General features: G+C 39.5%; 1 protein-coding gene across 1 annotated transcript in view; it reads right to left on the minus strand.

Moving 5' to 3' along the window:
• Window positions 1-2,327: 2,327 nt before the first annotated feature.
• ZDHHC9 (zDHHC palmitoyltransferase 9) overlaps window positions 2,328-18,192 on the minus strand; it is a 29,587-nt gene continuing 13,722 nt past the window's right edge. Inside the window, exons 3-10 of the mRNA XM_081278392.1 lie at window positions 17,943-18,103; window positions 13,646-13,804; window positions 11,066-11,203; window positions 9,970-10,034; window positions 9,148-9,255; window positions 8,144-8,247; window positions 7,663-7,759; window positions 2,328-3,962 (exon numbers count right to left, since the gene is read on the minus strand). Coding sequence (XP_081134518.1) covers window positions 3,846-3,962; window positions 7,663-7,759; window positions 8,144-8,247; window positions 9,148-9,255; window positions 9,970-10,034; window positions 11,066-11,203; window positions 13,646-13,804; window positions 17,943-18,103 — 949 coding nt within the window. The 3' untranslated portion in view covers window positions 2,328-3,845. The remainder of the gene's footprint in view (window positions 3,963-7,662; window positions 7,760-8,143; window positions 8,248-9,147; window positions 9,256-9,969; window positions 10,035-11,065; window positions 11,204-13,645; window positions 13,805-17,942; window positions 18,104-18,192) is intronic.

Below are 18,192 nucleotides of genomic sequence, written 5' to 3' on the forward strand. Positions count from 1 at the left end.
ATTCTTATATATATATATGAATTTTGTGTTTATTTGTGAAATAATTAAGCTCAGGTAGTTATTCCAGTTTTTTCCACCTACATGCTTTGTAGGACATTTGAAAGTTTTTCAGATGCAGATTTATATCTCCCATTCCCCTTTCATATTTATCCAAAACAAGAAACCCACAAAGAGTCAATTGCACTCTCTCTCTGAGTTGGGCTCGCATCCTTTAAAACTAATGATATTCAAAGTTTGAGCCTTTGAGACTATTTCCAAAACCTGTCACCTAACAACAGCAAGAAGTTCCTAGAATGTATTCTCAAAAGTGACACAAATGCCTCTTGAATTATTGATAATATGACTTTCCTTTAGTAGTACCAAGTCATGAGAACAAATTATCATTTTTTAAAAACCACTTACTGTGATCCCTGAGTGATTTTCCCTAGGCTGGCCTCAGCCTCAGGAGTATAAAATGAACTGAGCTGGAAGAAAAGGACTAACAGGGCCAGAACATGGGGAGTGGGGGATCTCAGTTGCTAGGTTACCACTTGAACCAATCCAAGTGGTCCCAGAGGGGTATCAGACACAGGCCAGGTTCCTCTCTCTGGCCCACTAAGTTGAGGGCCCTCTCAAAGGAAGGGGGTCAAAAAGTGGGGGAGGGGGTCCCGATCACTCACACTAGACACAAGTAAAGAAATGAGGCAAAAGCACAAAGAAACAGACAGCCCTGTATTTCTAAGACCATTCAAGTCTCCTTCATTAATTGGCTTCCCCCCAAAAGAAAGATTTCTTTATTAAGAAATACCAGAGAGTGAAAAACCCCCAACACATACACATTTGTAGGCTCACACAAAAGTGCAGAGATTTACATATTAAATTGCATTTAAGTTAGAAAATAGATTTAAAAACAAAATACTTCTTTTCCCCAACAAAGTAAAGAGATTTGGTCAGTAGGAAAAGGGGTATTAGGAGTAAAGGCAGGATGGTCAGGATGGGAAGAATGGAATCTATCTGCTATAGAATTAGAACCCACCTCTAACCCAACCCTACTCCTGGGGGAAAATGTGAACGGGGAGATGATGATCTCAGCCAGGGCCAGGAGGGCTCCAGAGTCAAATGGACATAAGTTCCACCCCACCCCCAGAGGTTTTTGGATCAGTGCCAACCCTCCTGGCCTGGGGAAGTAGGGTGCATAGGAAGCATGAGGAATGGGAAGGAAAGGGGGAGTTGGAGAGAGTGTCAACCATCGAAAAGATCAAATAATATAAGGCCCCTTTCTCCAGGGTAAGATCAATCCTTCAATCTCTCCTCTGATCAGAGCTCAGACTAGGGACAATCTTGGCTGGTGCATGGTATAAATGGGAAAGATCTTGAGGCCAAGGTCTTAAATACAGATTTATAAAGGAAAAGAAAGTGGGCTGGGCATATGAAAAAACAGAAACATTTTTAAAAATCATTTCACACTACAGATAAGACATTTCCACTTGACCCTTCACATCAGAAAGAAAAACTTCTCTGAGTGACCTAAGGGTCAGCAGGAAAGTGGCTGAGGTAAGTTGAGGGAGGAGAGAGATCCATCCTGGCCCAAGAGAGGAGACAGGCTGAGACAGGATGGGCTGAGTACTGACTAGAAAGAGTTCACACGAATGACAGCTTGACTGGAAAAAAATAATAATTTCCAAACTCTCCAAGCTTGGCCTTATTTTGAAATAACTAAAACCTAATTGAAAAAAATAAAATTGAGAGAGCCAGAAAAAGAATGGTAAAATAGAAGCAAATAGGAGAGGGATATGAATCAATCTCTCTCCCATCTCTCTCTCTCATGCTAAATTCAAATCTTGCTACAAGGAAAATAGGGAGACACAGAGAAAAATCTGGGAGCAGCCAAATTTCACTAATTCCGATTAACTGGGAAGAGTGAGCTAGGAATCAGTAAGGAGTCTTGATTACAGATTATTTGAAAAAAATATATATACCATCACTTGTAAAAGACCACTAAAATAAAATATTTCCAAGGGAAGGCCCTGGTGAGCCTGCTTTAATAACCAAGACTCATCTGCAATAAACAGTGCCTATCTGCTTACAAACAATATCCTAATGAAGAACTTGTTCTCTTAAGGATAATTTCTCAACCATCCTAATCTTGTTCACACTGTATATTGCTTAGAAGTCCTTTGTCATAGTCCAGAGTGAGATAAACTTCGGCCCAGAAGGTAGTAGAGATCAATGGAGAGTTTGAGTTTGGGAGCTATCTCTCCAACCCAAGGGTACCCTGGAAAATGGAAGTATGGGTAGTAACAAGCAACCCTTCCAACCCCCACCCCCCACCCAACACACAAACACATTCACATCCCCATGGTGGTTCTTGAAATGGAAGGGGAAGGAAGAGACAGGCAGTTTGCATTAGACACAGTTTAATCGCCTTCAAATAGATTAAAAGTTCTGGTTTACACTCCCCCCATCCCCATAAATCATCCAGACAGGACCCTGGCTTAGAAAGAGAAAAACACAGGTGCTTTAGGAAATATAGCCACATATAATACATAAATCTTCTTCCCTGAAATAGTGCAGGTCCTGAGCAGAGCTTACTGGGGGCCACAGCCCACCCCCAGGGTGAAGTGGCTCTGGGACTCTGCCAGTGGAAGTGCTGGAAGAGTGGGGCTTGGAGGAAGCCCCTGGTGTGGTTACCATTGCCCAAGGTGGGCTGAGGCCTTGGAGTGGGTTACCCGGGAGGGCAGCAGTTCTGGGCTTTCCCTCACTCAGCCAAGGCTTAATGGAAGTACTGGTTAGCCTTTTTTTTTTTTTCTCTCTTTTTTTTTCTTTTTCCTTTTTTTTTTAAGGGGACATAGAGGGAGAGGAGAGGAGAGGAGAGCCTCTCTGTGCCTTGATTTCCCCATTTGTGCATTCAGGGCCTCTGTAGGCCTCACACAGGGAATCTGAGGGGGTAGTGTTTAAGTGAGCACTTGGGTTTCCTCTGAGGAAAAGGAATCACCAAAGTGTAGACTTTTATTACTGCTGTTCCTGCTCCTATTGGGAGCAAGAGTAAAAAGAAAAAAAAATTTAAATGGGCTAATGAGAAAGGAGGAGAGATGAGGCAGAGAGTGTGAGGGGTTATGCCATTGGCATCTTGTCAATTCTTATTGAGAATAGCACAGGTATTAAAAGTTCCTGGAGAATCTACGAGAAATGTAAATTGTTAGCTCTACTAAAACTACTTACATATATCTAATGGGGAAAGAGTGGGACATGGGTGTTAGAGAGTGGATGGGGGACAAAGGAGAAAAGCTACATGAATAAATACAAGAGGAAGGTACCTGCCCTATTCCTAAAAGGATTGGCTGGCAATGCTGGCACTTTGTAGCCAGGAGAATCCTCCAACCTCACTCTCCATCCTTATCAATTCTGAAGGAGAAGAACCCAGTTAGGATTCCCTGGCCAGAGGTTTCTGTGTCTGCTTCTGGACTCAGGACATGCAGCAGCTTGAGGACTTGAGCCAGTCTCAAGAATCGTTAGCCCCATAATGAGACCAATGACCCCAAGCAGGAGAGCTGGGATCTGGTGGGGAGAGGAGTCCAAGGAGACCCCATGGCTAGGGCCATGGGAAATAAGTGCCAAGGTCCAAAAGACCCATTTGTCCAGTTGCCAGAGGTGACTGACATCTTCTGCCACTGCCTTGAGTCCAGAAATAAAAAAAAAAAAAAAGCTTGCAGCAAGAAAATGCCAGTGTGCAATTGGGTATCTAAAGACCAAAGGAAAACAGTAAAAGGGACAGCTTACTTGCTCTCTGTCTCGGGTATATCTTCTCCCCTGAAATCTCTCATAGCCCTAATTAAACACAAACAAAAGTCTCTTCCATAGATAGGCTACTTCTCAGCTTCAGTTGCATCCTGTGGTGGCTCTGGGGGCTCTGGAGGTGGCATCTCTTCCGGAGTGCTGTTGTCCTCCAGCATCTCATTGGAGTTCAGGTGTTCTGTTGGGGCCTGAAAGGGAAAAGATATCAGATTCAACACAAGGCTCTCTCTCTCTCAAAATCCAAATGCAGATAATCCAGACCCTGATCTCTTCCTCAAAAGCTCTCCACCACACTGATGCTACAGATATGCAGCCACCATCACTAAACTCAGCCCAAGACCAGGCTACACATTCTCAGCAGATTCAACTGAAGCTTACTTGAGTTCTCTCCTCAACTGGCTATTGTGGACAGATGCTTCCATTAATATTTGTGATAATAATAATGATAAGGACCACAAATAATTAGATGGCCCCTTTCACAACAGAACGTTATAATGTACTTGACCAAAAAGTGCTGACCCAATGGTTCTCAACCCTGTTTCTGCCCTTACACAGAACTCACTAGAATACTGACTCCAAATCAAAGAATGTGGGGTTTCAGATGATCATATATGGTTTAAAAATGTCCCCTAATTATTCTAAAATACTACATTTCACCCACATTCAACTGAAAGTCACCTTCTTAAATTGCTATGGTTTGGGACCACACTCATCAGAAAAATGATATTCAAAATGATGACACTAATACATAAGTATCAGTATGCTGTACATTAAAATGAAAGACAAAGTAGAGAACAATGACTTACTTTACAAAATCTATTCAAATTAAAATAGGATGCTATTTTAAAATAAAGTCTAAATTGACTAGAAATCTATTATAACTAATAAATAATTTCAGCAAGATTTCAGGATACAATAATAATATACAAAGATCAATTTGTGTACTCCCAATATACTCCCAATGAAAAATTCCAGGAAGAAAATTAGGAAAACAATTTAATTTATAGTAACATCAAAAGGAATAAAATACTTATAAACAAATGTAGCAAAAGAAGTGTAAAATTTAGCCAAATATGGTGGCATAAGTCTGTAATCTCAGCAACTAGGGAGGCTGAGGCAAGAGGATCATAACTTCAAGGCTAGCCTCAACAATTTAGGAAGGCCCTATCTGAAAATTTTAAAGAAATAATTAAAAGGACTGGGGATGTAGCTCAGTAGTATAGTTCTCCTGTATTTATTCCCCAGTATTATTAAAATAAAGAATAAAATAAAAATCTTAAAAAAATAAGTGTTCAGGGCTGCAGTTGTGACTCAGTGGTACAGTGCTTGCCTAGCACGTGTGAGGCCCTGGGTTTGATTCTCAGTGCCGCATATAAGTAAATAAAATAAAGGTCTATTGACAACTAAAAATATATATAAAAAAGAATAAGTTTTCAACTCTGAAAACTATGAAATATTATTGAAAGAAATCAAAAACCTAAACAAACAAAAAGATAACTCATGTTAGTAACTCAGAAAACAATCTTGTTAAGATGGCAATATTCCCCAAATTGACCTATAGATTCAATGCAATCCCTATTAAAATGTCAACTGACTTCTTTGCAGAAATTGATAAGCTGATCCTATGACTCATATGGAAATTCAAAGGACCTAGAATAGTCAAAGCCATCATGAAAAAGAATAATATAGTTGAAGGACTCATATTTCCTAATCTCAAAACATACTACAATGCTAGAGTAACCAAGACAGTGTGGTTTAGGCATAAGAAAAGACATATTGATCAACAGAATAGAATTGAAAGTTCAGAAACAAACTCTAACATTTACAGTTAAATGCTTTTCAACAAGGGTAACGATAATTCTATAGAAAAAAGAATAGTCTTTCCAACAACTGATACAAAGATAACTGGATATCCATAGGCAAAAGAAAGAATGCAGACCCCCTACCTCACACCATATATAAAAATTAACTCAAAATGGATCAAAGAGCTAAAATGTTAAGAGCCAAAAACTATAAAACTCTTACAGGAAATCAGGCATAAATCTTCATTACCTTGGATTAGGCGAAGGTTTCTTAGATATGTCACCAAAAACACAAGCAACAACAACAGAAAAGATAAACTGGACTATATCAAAAGTTAAAACTTTTGTGCTTTAAAGGTGACACATCATCAAGCAAGTGAAAAGACAACCCACAGAATGGGAGATATTTGCAAATCATATATCTCGAAGGGACTTGTATACAGATCATATAAAGAACTCTTATAACTCAATAATAAAAAACACAAATAATTCAATTTTAAAAATGGACAAAGCTTAAAAATAGACTCTTCTCCAAAGATATACAAATAGCCAATACCTACAATGGAAAGACACACAACATCATTAGTCATTACGGAAACACAAATGAAAACCACAATGAGATACCTCTCCACACCCACTAAGATGACTAAAATCCAAACGTCAGATAATAAAGGTTACCAAGGATATAGAAAAACTGAAATACTTATACACTGCTAATGGGGATGTAAAATGGCATACCCACTTTGGAAAACAATGCAGCAATTTCTCAAAAGGTTAAACACAGAATTACTATATTCACCAGTAATTTCATTCCCCATCAAAAGAAATGAAAGCTTGTATTCATGCAAAAATATTGTATAAAATTGTACAAATGTTCACAACAGCATTACTTACAATAAACAAATGGTAGAAACAGCCCAAAAGTACATCAACTAATGAATGGACAAATAAAATATGGTACAGCTAAATAATGGAATATTAGTAAGCTATATAAAGGAATGAAGTACTGCTTCCTGCTGCAATATGGGTGAATCTTAAAAATACTGTATTAAGTAAAAGAATCTAGTCACAAAGTACCATATATTGTGGAATTCCAATTATGCAAAATGTACAAAATAGGTAAATCTAAAGCAAAAGAAAGTAGATTTCAGTGGCTGTCTTGGGAGGGGGCTAAAGGAGTCGGGAGGAAAGAGAATGGCAGCTAATAGTACAAAGTTTTTTGACAGGTAGTTTAATAAAATGCTTTTAAATTAATTGTTTCAAGGATCACACAACTCTGAATATACAATACCAGGGAACCGTACATTTTAAATAGAGATTATATGGTAGGTCAATCATATCTCAATAAAGCTCTTAAATATATATAAACATTACATAAATAAACGGAAGGAAGACCAGAAGAGTGGAAAAAAAGGGAACAGGAGGAAGGAAGAGGGGAGGGAAAAGTGAAGTACCTGGGAATGTATTGGAGCAAATTATGTTATGTGCATATATGAATATGTTACAATGAGCCCCACCACTGTATAACTATAATGCACTAATAAAACATTAAAAACAAAGTTCAAATAATAACTTTTTAGGATATTTTATGAAATATATACTGAGCAGGACTGCTGGGACACTTTCCACATCTACATATTCCAGCAATGAAGTGCCCTCCTACCAAGGTAAGCACATCACCAACTCTAACATAGCCCCCTGACCCCACCTTTGCTTCTGTAACATTTTATGCTTCCTTCATTAAGGTATGTTTCACAACATTGAGCAATGACCTTTTTTGTTATCCCTTGGCCCCCACAGACAATGAGCTCCTTGAAAGCAGGGACATAATTTGCCTTGTTTACTGGTGTGTCCCCAGTACCTAGCATAGTAGCTGGCACACATTAGTTGCTCAATATATGTCAAAGAAATGAATAAACCTTAATCTACCTCAAGGGCACAAAGAGCTAGAGGCAATGTCAAACAGAAGCAGAGACAGGGTTGCTGGAGAGATAAGGATATGAAATTGCCTAATTGTATCTCTAAGCTATAAAGTTAGTCTACATGCTTTCTATCACAGACTCAACCATAAATCAGGAACACTTACTGGGCTCTGTGGCAAGAGGCTGCTATTGGTCTCTTGAGTACTGGGAGGTCGACTTCCACTTTCCTCCAGTGGCAAAATACCCCTTCGATCCAGCACACTGAAGGAGACGAGAGTTAATCAAGGACTTGGCATTCTCTTCTCCACCCACCCAGGCCACTGAATCCCGTTGTGTATATAGGAAATATAAATCTGTCCTTTGGCAATTTAGCCTGATCCAAGAACACACCTGCTATCTCCCATTCATTTTTTTTCTTTCACAAACCAGTGAATGCCATAATAAATAAGGAACAAACAAATGAAATGACAATAAAATATGATCTCTTCAAAATAGCCAGCCCATGGTCTATGTTCCATGTAGATATGGCACCAGACCTATTTGACACTGAGAGTTCACATGCAGAAGAATGCACTGGACCAGGTAAAAGAATAAGGTTACATTGCTCATCCCAAGAATCTCAGGACATTTTAGTCTCTTGAGTACCTGGGAGGCAAGGGGCCACACAGGACTTCACAGCAGTTCTTCACAATGTTGCCATGGCTGTAGGGATTCTGGACACGATTCTTCCCTGTCCATGATCCTTTGATCTACAAAATAAAAGCCAAGGCTTTCATTTAAAACTATGCTGAAGAAATACATGTGGCATGGTATGATGAGAAAGTTCAGGAGGTGGATGGAGGCAGCGGTTGTACAAGGATGTGAATATACTCAATGCCCCTGAACTGTACATTTAAAAATGGTGAAGATGGGGCTGGGGTTGTAGTTCAGTGGTTGAGCACTCACCTCAAATTTGGAAGGCACTGGGTTTGATCCTCAGTGCCACATAAAAATAAATAAAGGTATTATGTCCATCTACAACTAAAAAATTTTTTAAATGGTGAAGATGGCATACCTTGAGTATATTTTATCACAATAAAAAAGAAATACACTGTATAGAGACATGAAAATGTTCATAAAAGGAAAAAAGCAGATAAATCATTTTATTGAAAAATACATAATGTATGCATAAACAAACATGAGAATAAGTCCAGACAAGTTTGGAAGACTATAAATCATGACATTAAGAAAATGACAGAAGGTAAAATTACAGGGATTCATTTTCTCCTTTCTGCTCATCTGTATTTTCTGATTTTCTACAATGAATGTGGACTAACTGGCACCTTTTTTAAAGCAAGAATTTATTCAATGGTATTGCCCCTTTCCACTCCAAATCCAGAGGCATCTGGCTAACTTTTAAGGACCTATGAATAGTTAAAGACCTTACACCCACCCAACTCTTTGACCTCTTCTTCCTAATGCCCTACAGGCATTCAGCGCCAAACAAAGCAGTCTGCCTTCCACACATCTGATTTAAGGATCTTCTAAACCAGATTTCTGCTCACCTCAATCTTCCAGGCCCTGGAGACTGGTTCTCTACCAAGTAAAATGAGAATAGGCTTTTGGGAGAATGAGAATATCTGATGAGGAGAAAAAGAAAGTTGACTCACGTCTTCATTGGTTGTCTGATTGAGAGCCACGAGGAAAGTGTGAAATCCAGTCAGTCCCACGACGGACCAGAGTGTGAAGAAGCAAATGAGGACTTCTAGAACAGTGATGTTAGGTTAAGGAATGCTGAAGAAGTCACACCAGGGAAGTTGATACCTCAGATCATATTTATGGTACCAGTCACACCATCTTTACCTCTTAGAACAAATGTCACAAAAAGCCAAATATCCAGATGAATTCCACTAGGTAAAAGATTTCCCTTCATTCCCTACTGAACAAATCTCTACCATCACTAGTGTATTTAAGTGTTTGCCTGTTTTTTTTTTGTCTTTCACTCTTTAGAGAGGGCCAAGGCTAAACAATATTGGCCATCGCTGGTAGTGCAAATCTCATCAAAATATAAGCTTTTTAAGTGAAACATTAATGGGAAAGAAACAACATGTGATTTATAGAAATCTACATCTCCTTTTCAGAAACATAGCTACTGTACAAAAGAAGTTTTGATTACAACAGGAAGATGGGACTTCCAGTAAGATATTGAGGCAAGTACAATAAGATATTGAGGCAAGTACAACCCACTAAAGGAAAGAGGTCATATCTGGGAAAAGGAGTTGGGAAAGAGGCAGATGGCAAGGGGATGAGGGAAAGACCTCCCTTTGAGCCCTGGCCATATTCCATTCTGGTTGCTACCACTAAGACTACACTATTTAAAAAAAAAAAAATTAGGCTTTCGCACTCTCTAATGTCTGAAAACTAGATGGTAGGAGAACTGACAGGAGATGACATGCTGGAAAGTAGTTTAAGAAGGTTTCGCAGGGACATACTGCCAGGGGAGGATATGTTCCAGGAGTTTCTTTCAACGTCTCCAAGAATCCAATTTTCAGGGATTCTGTGAAATTGGGAGGAGGAGTAGACAGAAAAATTAGAGACTTTAGTAGTCTGACAAAGTATCCTAGTGCCCACTCATTTCCTTCCCTCCATATCCCATGTTCCACATTGGCAAAAGAGTGGCTCACACTCAAGCAAGGGTGAAGAGTCTCCTTTCCAAGCTGGCACTCTTTTGACTGAGGAGTTCACATTTCCAATGCAGGGCCAGACACAGACTAAAGTTGGGCAGAAGCCAACCATCAGGCTTCCATCCCTTTTCCCAGCCCCCAAATATGGACATGTATGGAGATAATAACAGATGAAAGAAACCAGAAATAGTCAAGAAAAATCCTCTCTCGGGCTGGGGTGGTGGCTCAGTGACAGAGCACTTGCCCAGCATGCGTGAGGCACCAGGTTCGATCCTCAATACCGCATATCAATAAATAAAATAAAGGTCCATTGGCAACTAAAAAAAATTTAAAAAAAAAGAAAAATCCTCTCTCCTCACCTATCAGGGTCCCTCCCTTGTGCAAAATCCATCTCAGAGCTCCTATCTTTCCAAAAAGTTGTTTTGATCAAGTTTACTCCCTTAACTCCACATCCCACTTGCCCTTAGATTGTTGGTGTGTGTATATGATGTGGGTGTGTATTTTCTATCTCCAAAGTGAAACCCAAGTTACTAAAAGACATTTCTTGGGTAGAATCCATTCTGCTGCCTAGCACAAGGGGGAAAAAGGATGCAGTGAGCCAAAATACATCCCCAAACTTTGAGATCACTCCCGAAATGCCCAGTACTCTGGATATAGACCAGTAATTATGGCCCTGGTCTTCAACACAGGGTCAGAGAGAAGGCTGAAACACTTGGTAAATAATTATTGATGTGCGCTGAATTCAGCAGCCTGGCTCCAGGGCAAACAGTAGTGCTCATTTCTAATCAGACCTGAGGTGCTTCATAATGGCAAAAGTCCCACCAGAAACCCAACCACCCCCCAAAGCTGTCTTCACCTCTTCTCCCTCCCCACCCCCACTCCAGTAACTGCCCTGCATACTCACTGAGGGCCACATAGACGATGTTGAAGGCGAAGACATAAATTGTGAGGAGGGAGAGAGAAAGGATGAAGAGGTAGAAGTAACGGTAGTTCCTCTTTCCAACACAGTTCCCCACCCAGGGGCAGTGATGGTCAAATCGCTCTGTGGGAAAAAGACAAGAGTCCAATACCAAAGCCTCCAGAACAAAAGCAACCCCACCGTTCACCTAATTCAAAGATTCCAGTCATTGCCTTCAATTGTGAAAAACATGTATTTTCAGCCTTTACTTTTTCAAAATATTTTCACAGTCATTTCATTTGATCCCCATAATCACATGGGAAGTTAAAAGAACACTCTTGTTCCCATTTTACAGATAAAGAAACTAAGGCTCTAAGTGGTTAAGTGATCTCTCTCACTCTGCCAGTTAAGAGCTGAGACATTGCTTTTCCAATTAAAAACCTTAACAGGTGGGCCTCCTAAGTTCAGGAAGAATAAATAGTTGAAAATAGTAAAGGGAATTTTGAAAAATTAGTAGTGTAGTTTTTCTTGATCTTCATTTATTAAACATATAAAATTATAGTATACTTAAAATAGTGTGGCATAGCTCAGTGGAATGGGAAAAGCCCAGAAACAGATTCTAGAACCTGTAAGAATTTACCATGTGGGGGAGGCATGGGAAAAATGGAAAAACTATGATTGGTCTAAGGGGAGGGAGGGTGGGGAGGGTGCATGGGGGCAGGAAAGACTGTGGAATGAGAAGGACATCATTACCCTAGGTACATGTATGACTACACGTATGATGGGATGCTACATCGTGTGCAATCACTGAAATGAAAAGTTGTGCTGCAATTGTGTACAGTGAATCAAAATGCATTCTGCTGTCATATATACCTAATTAAAATTAATAAATTATTTTAAAAAGGATTTACTGTGTAATAAATACTGCATTACTGGGCTGGGGAGGTGGCTCAAGTGGTAACGCGCTCGCCTAGCATGTGCGGGGCACTGGGTTCGATCCTCAGCACCACATAAATATAAAATAAAGATATTGTATCCACCTAAAACTTTAAAATAAATATTTTTAAAAAATAAATAAAATAAAATATGTATTAAAGGGCTGGGGATGTGGCTCAAGCGGTAGCGTGCTTGCCTGGCATGCGTGCGGCCCAGGTTCGATCCTCAGCACCACATACCAACAAAGATGTTGTGTCCGCCGAGAACTAAAAAATAAATATTAAAAATTCTCTCTCTCTCTCTCTCTCTCTCTCTCTCTCTCTCTCTCTCCTCTCTCACTCTCTCTTTAAAAAAAATATGTATTAAAGCCAGACATGGTGGTGCATGCCTGTAATCTCAGCATCTCAGGAGAATAAAGCAAGAATATCGTGAGCTCAAAGCCAGCCTCAGCAAGTTAGCGAGGTCCTAAAGCAATTCAATGAGACCCTGCCTCAAAAATTAAAAAAAAAAATAAAATGGGCTGGGTATGTGGCTCAGTGGTTTAATGTCTCTGAGTTCAATACCTGGTACCAAAAAAATAAAAAATGAGTTTCGATTTATAGAATCCTATCCTATATATAGATTTCCACCAAATAAAGCAAGATATATTTCTCCACGCTTTGGCTAATGAATTGGCTAGTCAGAAGAAAGCAAGGACCATGGACATGCTGCATGGCATGTAGAATGTTGGAATTATCCCTAATAATAATAATAATATAAGCAATGTTACACATGTGCCTATCAATTAGCACATTGCTTGTTTCTGATCCTTCCCAGGGTTTACCACATAGTAGGCAGTGTTTACAAGGAAGCTACATACATATGGATGGAAGCATAGGTGAATCACGTACACCTACACTGGCCGCACTACAGTGAAAAATGAGGGCTTTTTTTTATATCTATTCCAGCTTCATCTCATGCTAATCACATGAGCTTATACAAAGGTACTTCACTATTTCCTCATCTGTTAAATGGGGATAATACCAACTTTGGGGTGGGGGTATTATAAGTACAGTACCTAGTGCATAGTAGGAACTATATAAATGCTACCACCTTTCTTCTTGGGAATACTACTGTGACATAGGCCTCCCTTCCTCAATACTGCCCTCCAGTGGTCAAGGATGCTCCTCCCTCTATGTAAGGAGGGCCCCACATGACCTGGATCCAGTGGAGGAAATCTAGATTTCAGAAACAGGTAAAGTTTATTTTCCTATTTACCAAAGAGTTTGGGGTTTTCTTTGATTGTTTCCATTTTAGACTAGAGGATTTTAAATTATGATTTGGTGTACACAGGTATAATCGATTTACCATTGTGCAGTAGCTTCTTTCCTATCTAAATCTACCTTGTTTCCCAGCTAAATCTATCTTCTCACCTCCTTTGACTTTTTTAAAAAATATTTTTATCAGTTGTTGATGAAATTTTAATTTTATTTATTTATTGGTATGTGGTTCTGAGAATCAATCTCAGGGCCTCACACATGCTAGGCAAGCGCTCTAACACTGAGCCACTATCCCAGCCCTCCACTGCCTTTTCCCAAGAACTGGTGATCACCCTGACCCCCGATTCAATTCAGTTTTCCCCCCAGGCAATATCCTGTTGGTTTTACTCACCCACACAGTTGTCACAAATGCTGCAATGGGAGGCCCGAGGAGGCCGGAAGATCTTACATGTATAACAGTATTTGAGTTTTACAATCTGGTTGTTTATCTGAAAATTCTTGATACGAGGGGGTGGTCGCTGGCCCTGGGGCACTGCACCATTGGTAGCTTCTGTAAATCAGTAAAGACAGTTTAACCTCACTACTAGCCATTACGTAAGCACCAAAACCTCACCATCTCTCCAAAAGCAGTGAGGATCATCAAAAGTTCCCTAGGTCTACTACCTTCTCCAGGTGACCATTTCTAGACAGAATTTCAACATCACACAGTGTCCCCCTCCACCAAACTTCACTGAGTACCATGAAATTTTGTTATGTACTTGTGAAAAAAGAATTTCCTCAAGTTTTATTGTTGTTGTTGTTGTTTGTGTGTTTGATTACAAAGAAAAACATTCATGGAAGGAAATGCAAAAAATATACAAAAACATCCAACTTCACTAATAATCAGATAAATAAAAATCAAAACACAAAGACAACATTTCCACCTGTAATATTAACAAATATCAAAAATAATAAAAATACCTAACATAGGCAAAAGTGGGAAAAAGTCATTTTCATACCATTGAGCAACACAGAAGCAGCTACCAAATTTTAAATATGTATAATCTTTGACCTAGCAAGTCCACTACAAGGAGCTTGTCAAAATTACAAAAACAAATGCAAAAGATGTTCATACAAGATTTGCCAGGCATGATGGCACACACCTGTAATTCTGGCAACTCAGGAGGTTGAGACAGGAAGCTCACAAGTTTGAGGCTTGCCTCAGCAACTCAGCAAGGCTCTAAGCAGCTTAGCAAGACCCTATCTCAAAATTTAAAATAAAAAGGACTGGGTATGTGGTTCAGTGGTAAAGTGCCCCTGGGTTCAATCCCTGATACAAAAAAAAAAGATTTTTCTGAGTCCTTTTTGATAGTGAGAAACTAAGTAACATCAGTGTCCCAATAGAAAGTTGGTTAAATAAATTAATGCACAGAATGGTACATTATGCAGCCATTTAAAACAATGTAGATGAATGGTAGCACAAGAAAATATAGTATATTGCAAAATTCTAAAAATCTATAGGATTAAGACACTATCTAACAAAAAAGACACTGTCTTACAAAAATAAAATACATGCATAAAAAGATAGGTAATAGAAAAAATAATTAGTAAAATAAGAATAATATGTTTTTGAAAAAAATATATATAAGGAAAAATAAAAATTACTGACAGTCTCTCAACTCAGAAATAGTCACACCTTTTGGCATATCTTCTTCTCTTAACAGATAAATAAACATTCATGACTTTTAACAATTTGAGATCATATAAATGCAATCTTGTACTATGAATTACTTACTTAACATTAAACTGGGAGCACTTACCCAGGGTTGTTAATTTTTTCTAAAACAGCATTATTAACAATATTCCATGATATGCATATACTATGATTTATTTACCAATTTCATATTGTTAGGCATTTGTCTCTGAGTTTTTACTATTTAAATGATACTGCAGGCAAAAACATAGAACATTGCAGACAAAAGCTTCAATTTTCTTTGATCACTCAATCCTAGTCCCCTTCTTCCTTCCCCAAGAATATATTCATGTGTTAAAATTAATTTCTAAAGCATAAAGGCATGTAGATGTCTGAGCAGTAACATATGAAGTTTCTAGCATTAAAATAGCTATATTCATATTAAAAAGAAAAACGATACACTAAAAGTGCTTCTAAGGTGATTTGTTTAAAATATTTGATTATTTCTTCTAGCTAAACCTTTAGCAAACCCTTAATTACCAGGTCAAAGGGTATAAACTCTTAAAGCCTATGTTACTTATTGCCAAACTGCTTCCCAGACAGATTTATGAATTTTCATGCTGCCCTTCCGCAGCATATGAGAGTCCCTGTCTCGTTGTGCCCTTGCCATGCAGTATAATTCTAAAAACAGAATATTTTCCAATTCACTTTGAATTTAAAAATATCTACCATATGGAACATTTTTCCTTTTTCTGCAGAGTGGGGTAGGTGCTGTAAAATCAAACAATAACAGTGTGTCACAAGTCTTAAAAGGATGGGGACTGCTATTCATTAGGGGATGATACAAGTGCCAGCATGCCACCTTAATATTCCCTTGCATATGCTTTACATGAGGGCACCTGGGAAACAGAGTTCATGGTTCACTCTCCCCAAGAGGTGCTATGAGGAAAAGAGATCACATGAATTCTCCCCCCCCCCACACACACACACACAGCATACCCAGTACGGGGCTGAATGTAAACTGACAAATACTTGCTAATATAAACATACACATTAACTAAAGAATGCACTCTTCTATCTGGAGAAACATGCTAAATGCAGAGGTCACAACATGACAGCTTGAATCTGGGCCCTAGGCCCAGTGATGGGGCAGAAAAGAGCTATCCTTGTTGCTGACCTGCTGTGAGATGTTAAGAGACAAGTTAAGTTTCTCCATATGTAAATGGAAAGGGGAAATATAGAAGAATGACAAGACAGGGGCTGGGGACAGCACTAATAACTCCTCCTCACTGTCTTACTCTTAACTAATCCCAGTTCTACCCTCTGGTCTCCCCAGAACTGCAGCCATGCCAACACACCTCATCTCTGCTTTCTTTCCACTATTCCCACCCTCATCCCAACCTGAAGTAGTTCTAGCTCACATGCACACAAATCAATTTCTCTTTAGCTCAACAAAAGCAGGCTTGATTTTTCAAAAAGGAATCCACTAAGAAGCTGGGGGGAAAACACAGATAAAACAAATAAAATTCTTTTGCATTACACAAAAGAATGGAAGCCTGGAAAGCAGCCTCAAAGAACTAAAGACTAGCCACAAGTAGGCACTCTACTGGCATGGCATAGCTTCTTAGGCTTAAAATCATGGGTCCCTTTCTTCTACTCTATCTGGCTGAGATGCTGACTCAAGCTACTGAGATGCCAAACTTGAGAACCATTTAGATAGTCATCGCTGCTGGTTGCGTGGACTCATTACCTCCCCAGTACTTGTATTGCAGACTCCTTTCCCACTGTGAGCTTCCAGGATATCCCCTCTCTAATCCTGGGATGTTCTGCTTCAATTCACAAAACCATTCTGGCTCCTCATGGTGTAGCATTTTAATCTCTTTCCCAAAGATTCTTCATCTAAGCAGCAGACTGCACACTACTGAACCTGCAATCGCTTCCCTTACCTCTCCTGGAATTCTCAGTGGTTCCTGGCAGTACAGTTGCCCCTTTTCACCTCTGCAAGAATTCCTAAAGTCTCTGTAAGAATTCCTAAAACAGGAATTCTTGATCCAGGATGCTTTGGAAGATCTACGAATCCCCGAAATTACATCCAAAATTATATGTATGTGCACGCATATAAAAATAGTTTAGCCGGGCACAGTGGCACATGCATGTAATCCCAGCAACTCAGGAGATTGAGGCAGGAGAATCAAGAGTTCAAAGCCAGGGCTGGGGATGTGGCTCAAGCGGTGGCACGCTCGCCTGGCGTGCGTGCGGCCCAGGTTCGATCCTCAGCACCACATACCAACAAGGATGTTGTGTCCGCCGAGAACTAAAAAATAAATATTAAAAATTCTCTCTCACTCTCTCTCTCTCTCTCTCCTCTCTCACTCTCTCTTTAAAAAAAAAGAGTTCAAAGCCAGCTTCAGCAACTCAGTGAGGTCCTAAGCAACTTAGCGAGACCCTGTCTCAAAATAAAAAAGTAAAAAGGACTGGGAATGTGGCTCAGTTGTAAAGCACCCCTGGGTACAATACTCAGTAACATAAAAAAATAGTTAATGGAGGACGGTTTACAGCATTTGTCAAAAAAAAAAAAATGCTGGTGACCTCCCCAAGAAAAGTAAAAAATGAGGGCTGGGGTTGTGGCTCAGCAGTAGAGTGCTCACCTAGCACGTGTGAGGCCCTGGGTTCGATCCTCAGCATCCCATAAAAATAAATAAACAAAATAAAGGTATTGGGTACAACTAAAAAATAAATATTAAAAAAAGAAAAGTAAAAAATGATCCTCGTCAGCACAATGCAGCCAGACTTTGTTAATAAATCCTTCCTGCAATGCAACCCAACATAGGGAAGACAAAGCATGTGACTTTAGAATCTTTCTATACCTGCCTTACCAAATTCTCAGGGTGGTCAGGATCTCAGAAAGAAAAGGCTAGAATAGCAGACTGAATCTGCAACCACTATTATGATTCCACCCCTTACTGAATAGGGCCACCCACTGCACAGCAGTTTGCCAGCTGGTTGGGAGACTCACCTATCTCCATTTCTATGAAAGCTGCTTCATCTGGTAGGGCCCGAGGAATCACTCCAGGGTCACTGAAACTGGTCCTCAACAGTGTGGCCATGGAGAAAAGGAAGAGCATAGCAGCAAACACAGGGATGGCAGGAGACAGCTGGACAGCCAGGTAGCGACACCTGAAGAAAGCAAGCAATTCAACATTTAATTATACCTATCTTAAGGTGATTTCCAATTGTAACAAGTATGTCAATCTGGTATCCACAAC

Source organism: Spermophilus citellus (assembly GCF_964194105.1).
Source record: "Spermophilus citellus genome assembly, chromosome: X".
Taxonomy (NCBI): domain Eukaryota; kingdom Metazoa; phylum Chordata; class Mammalia; order Rodentia; family Sciuridae; genus Spermophilus; species Spermophilus citellus.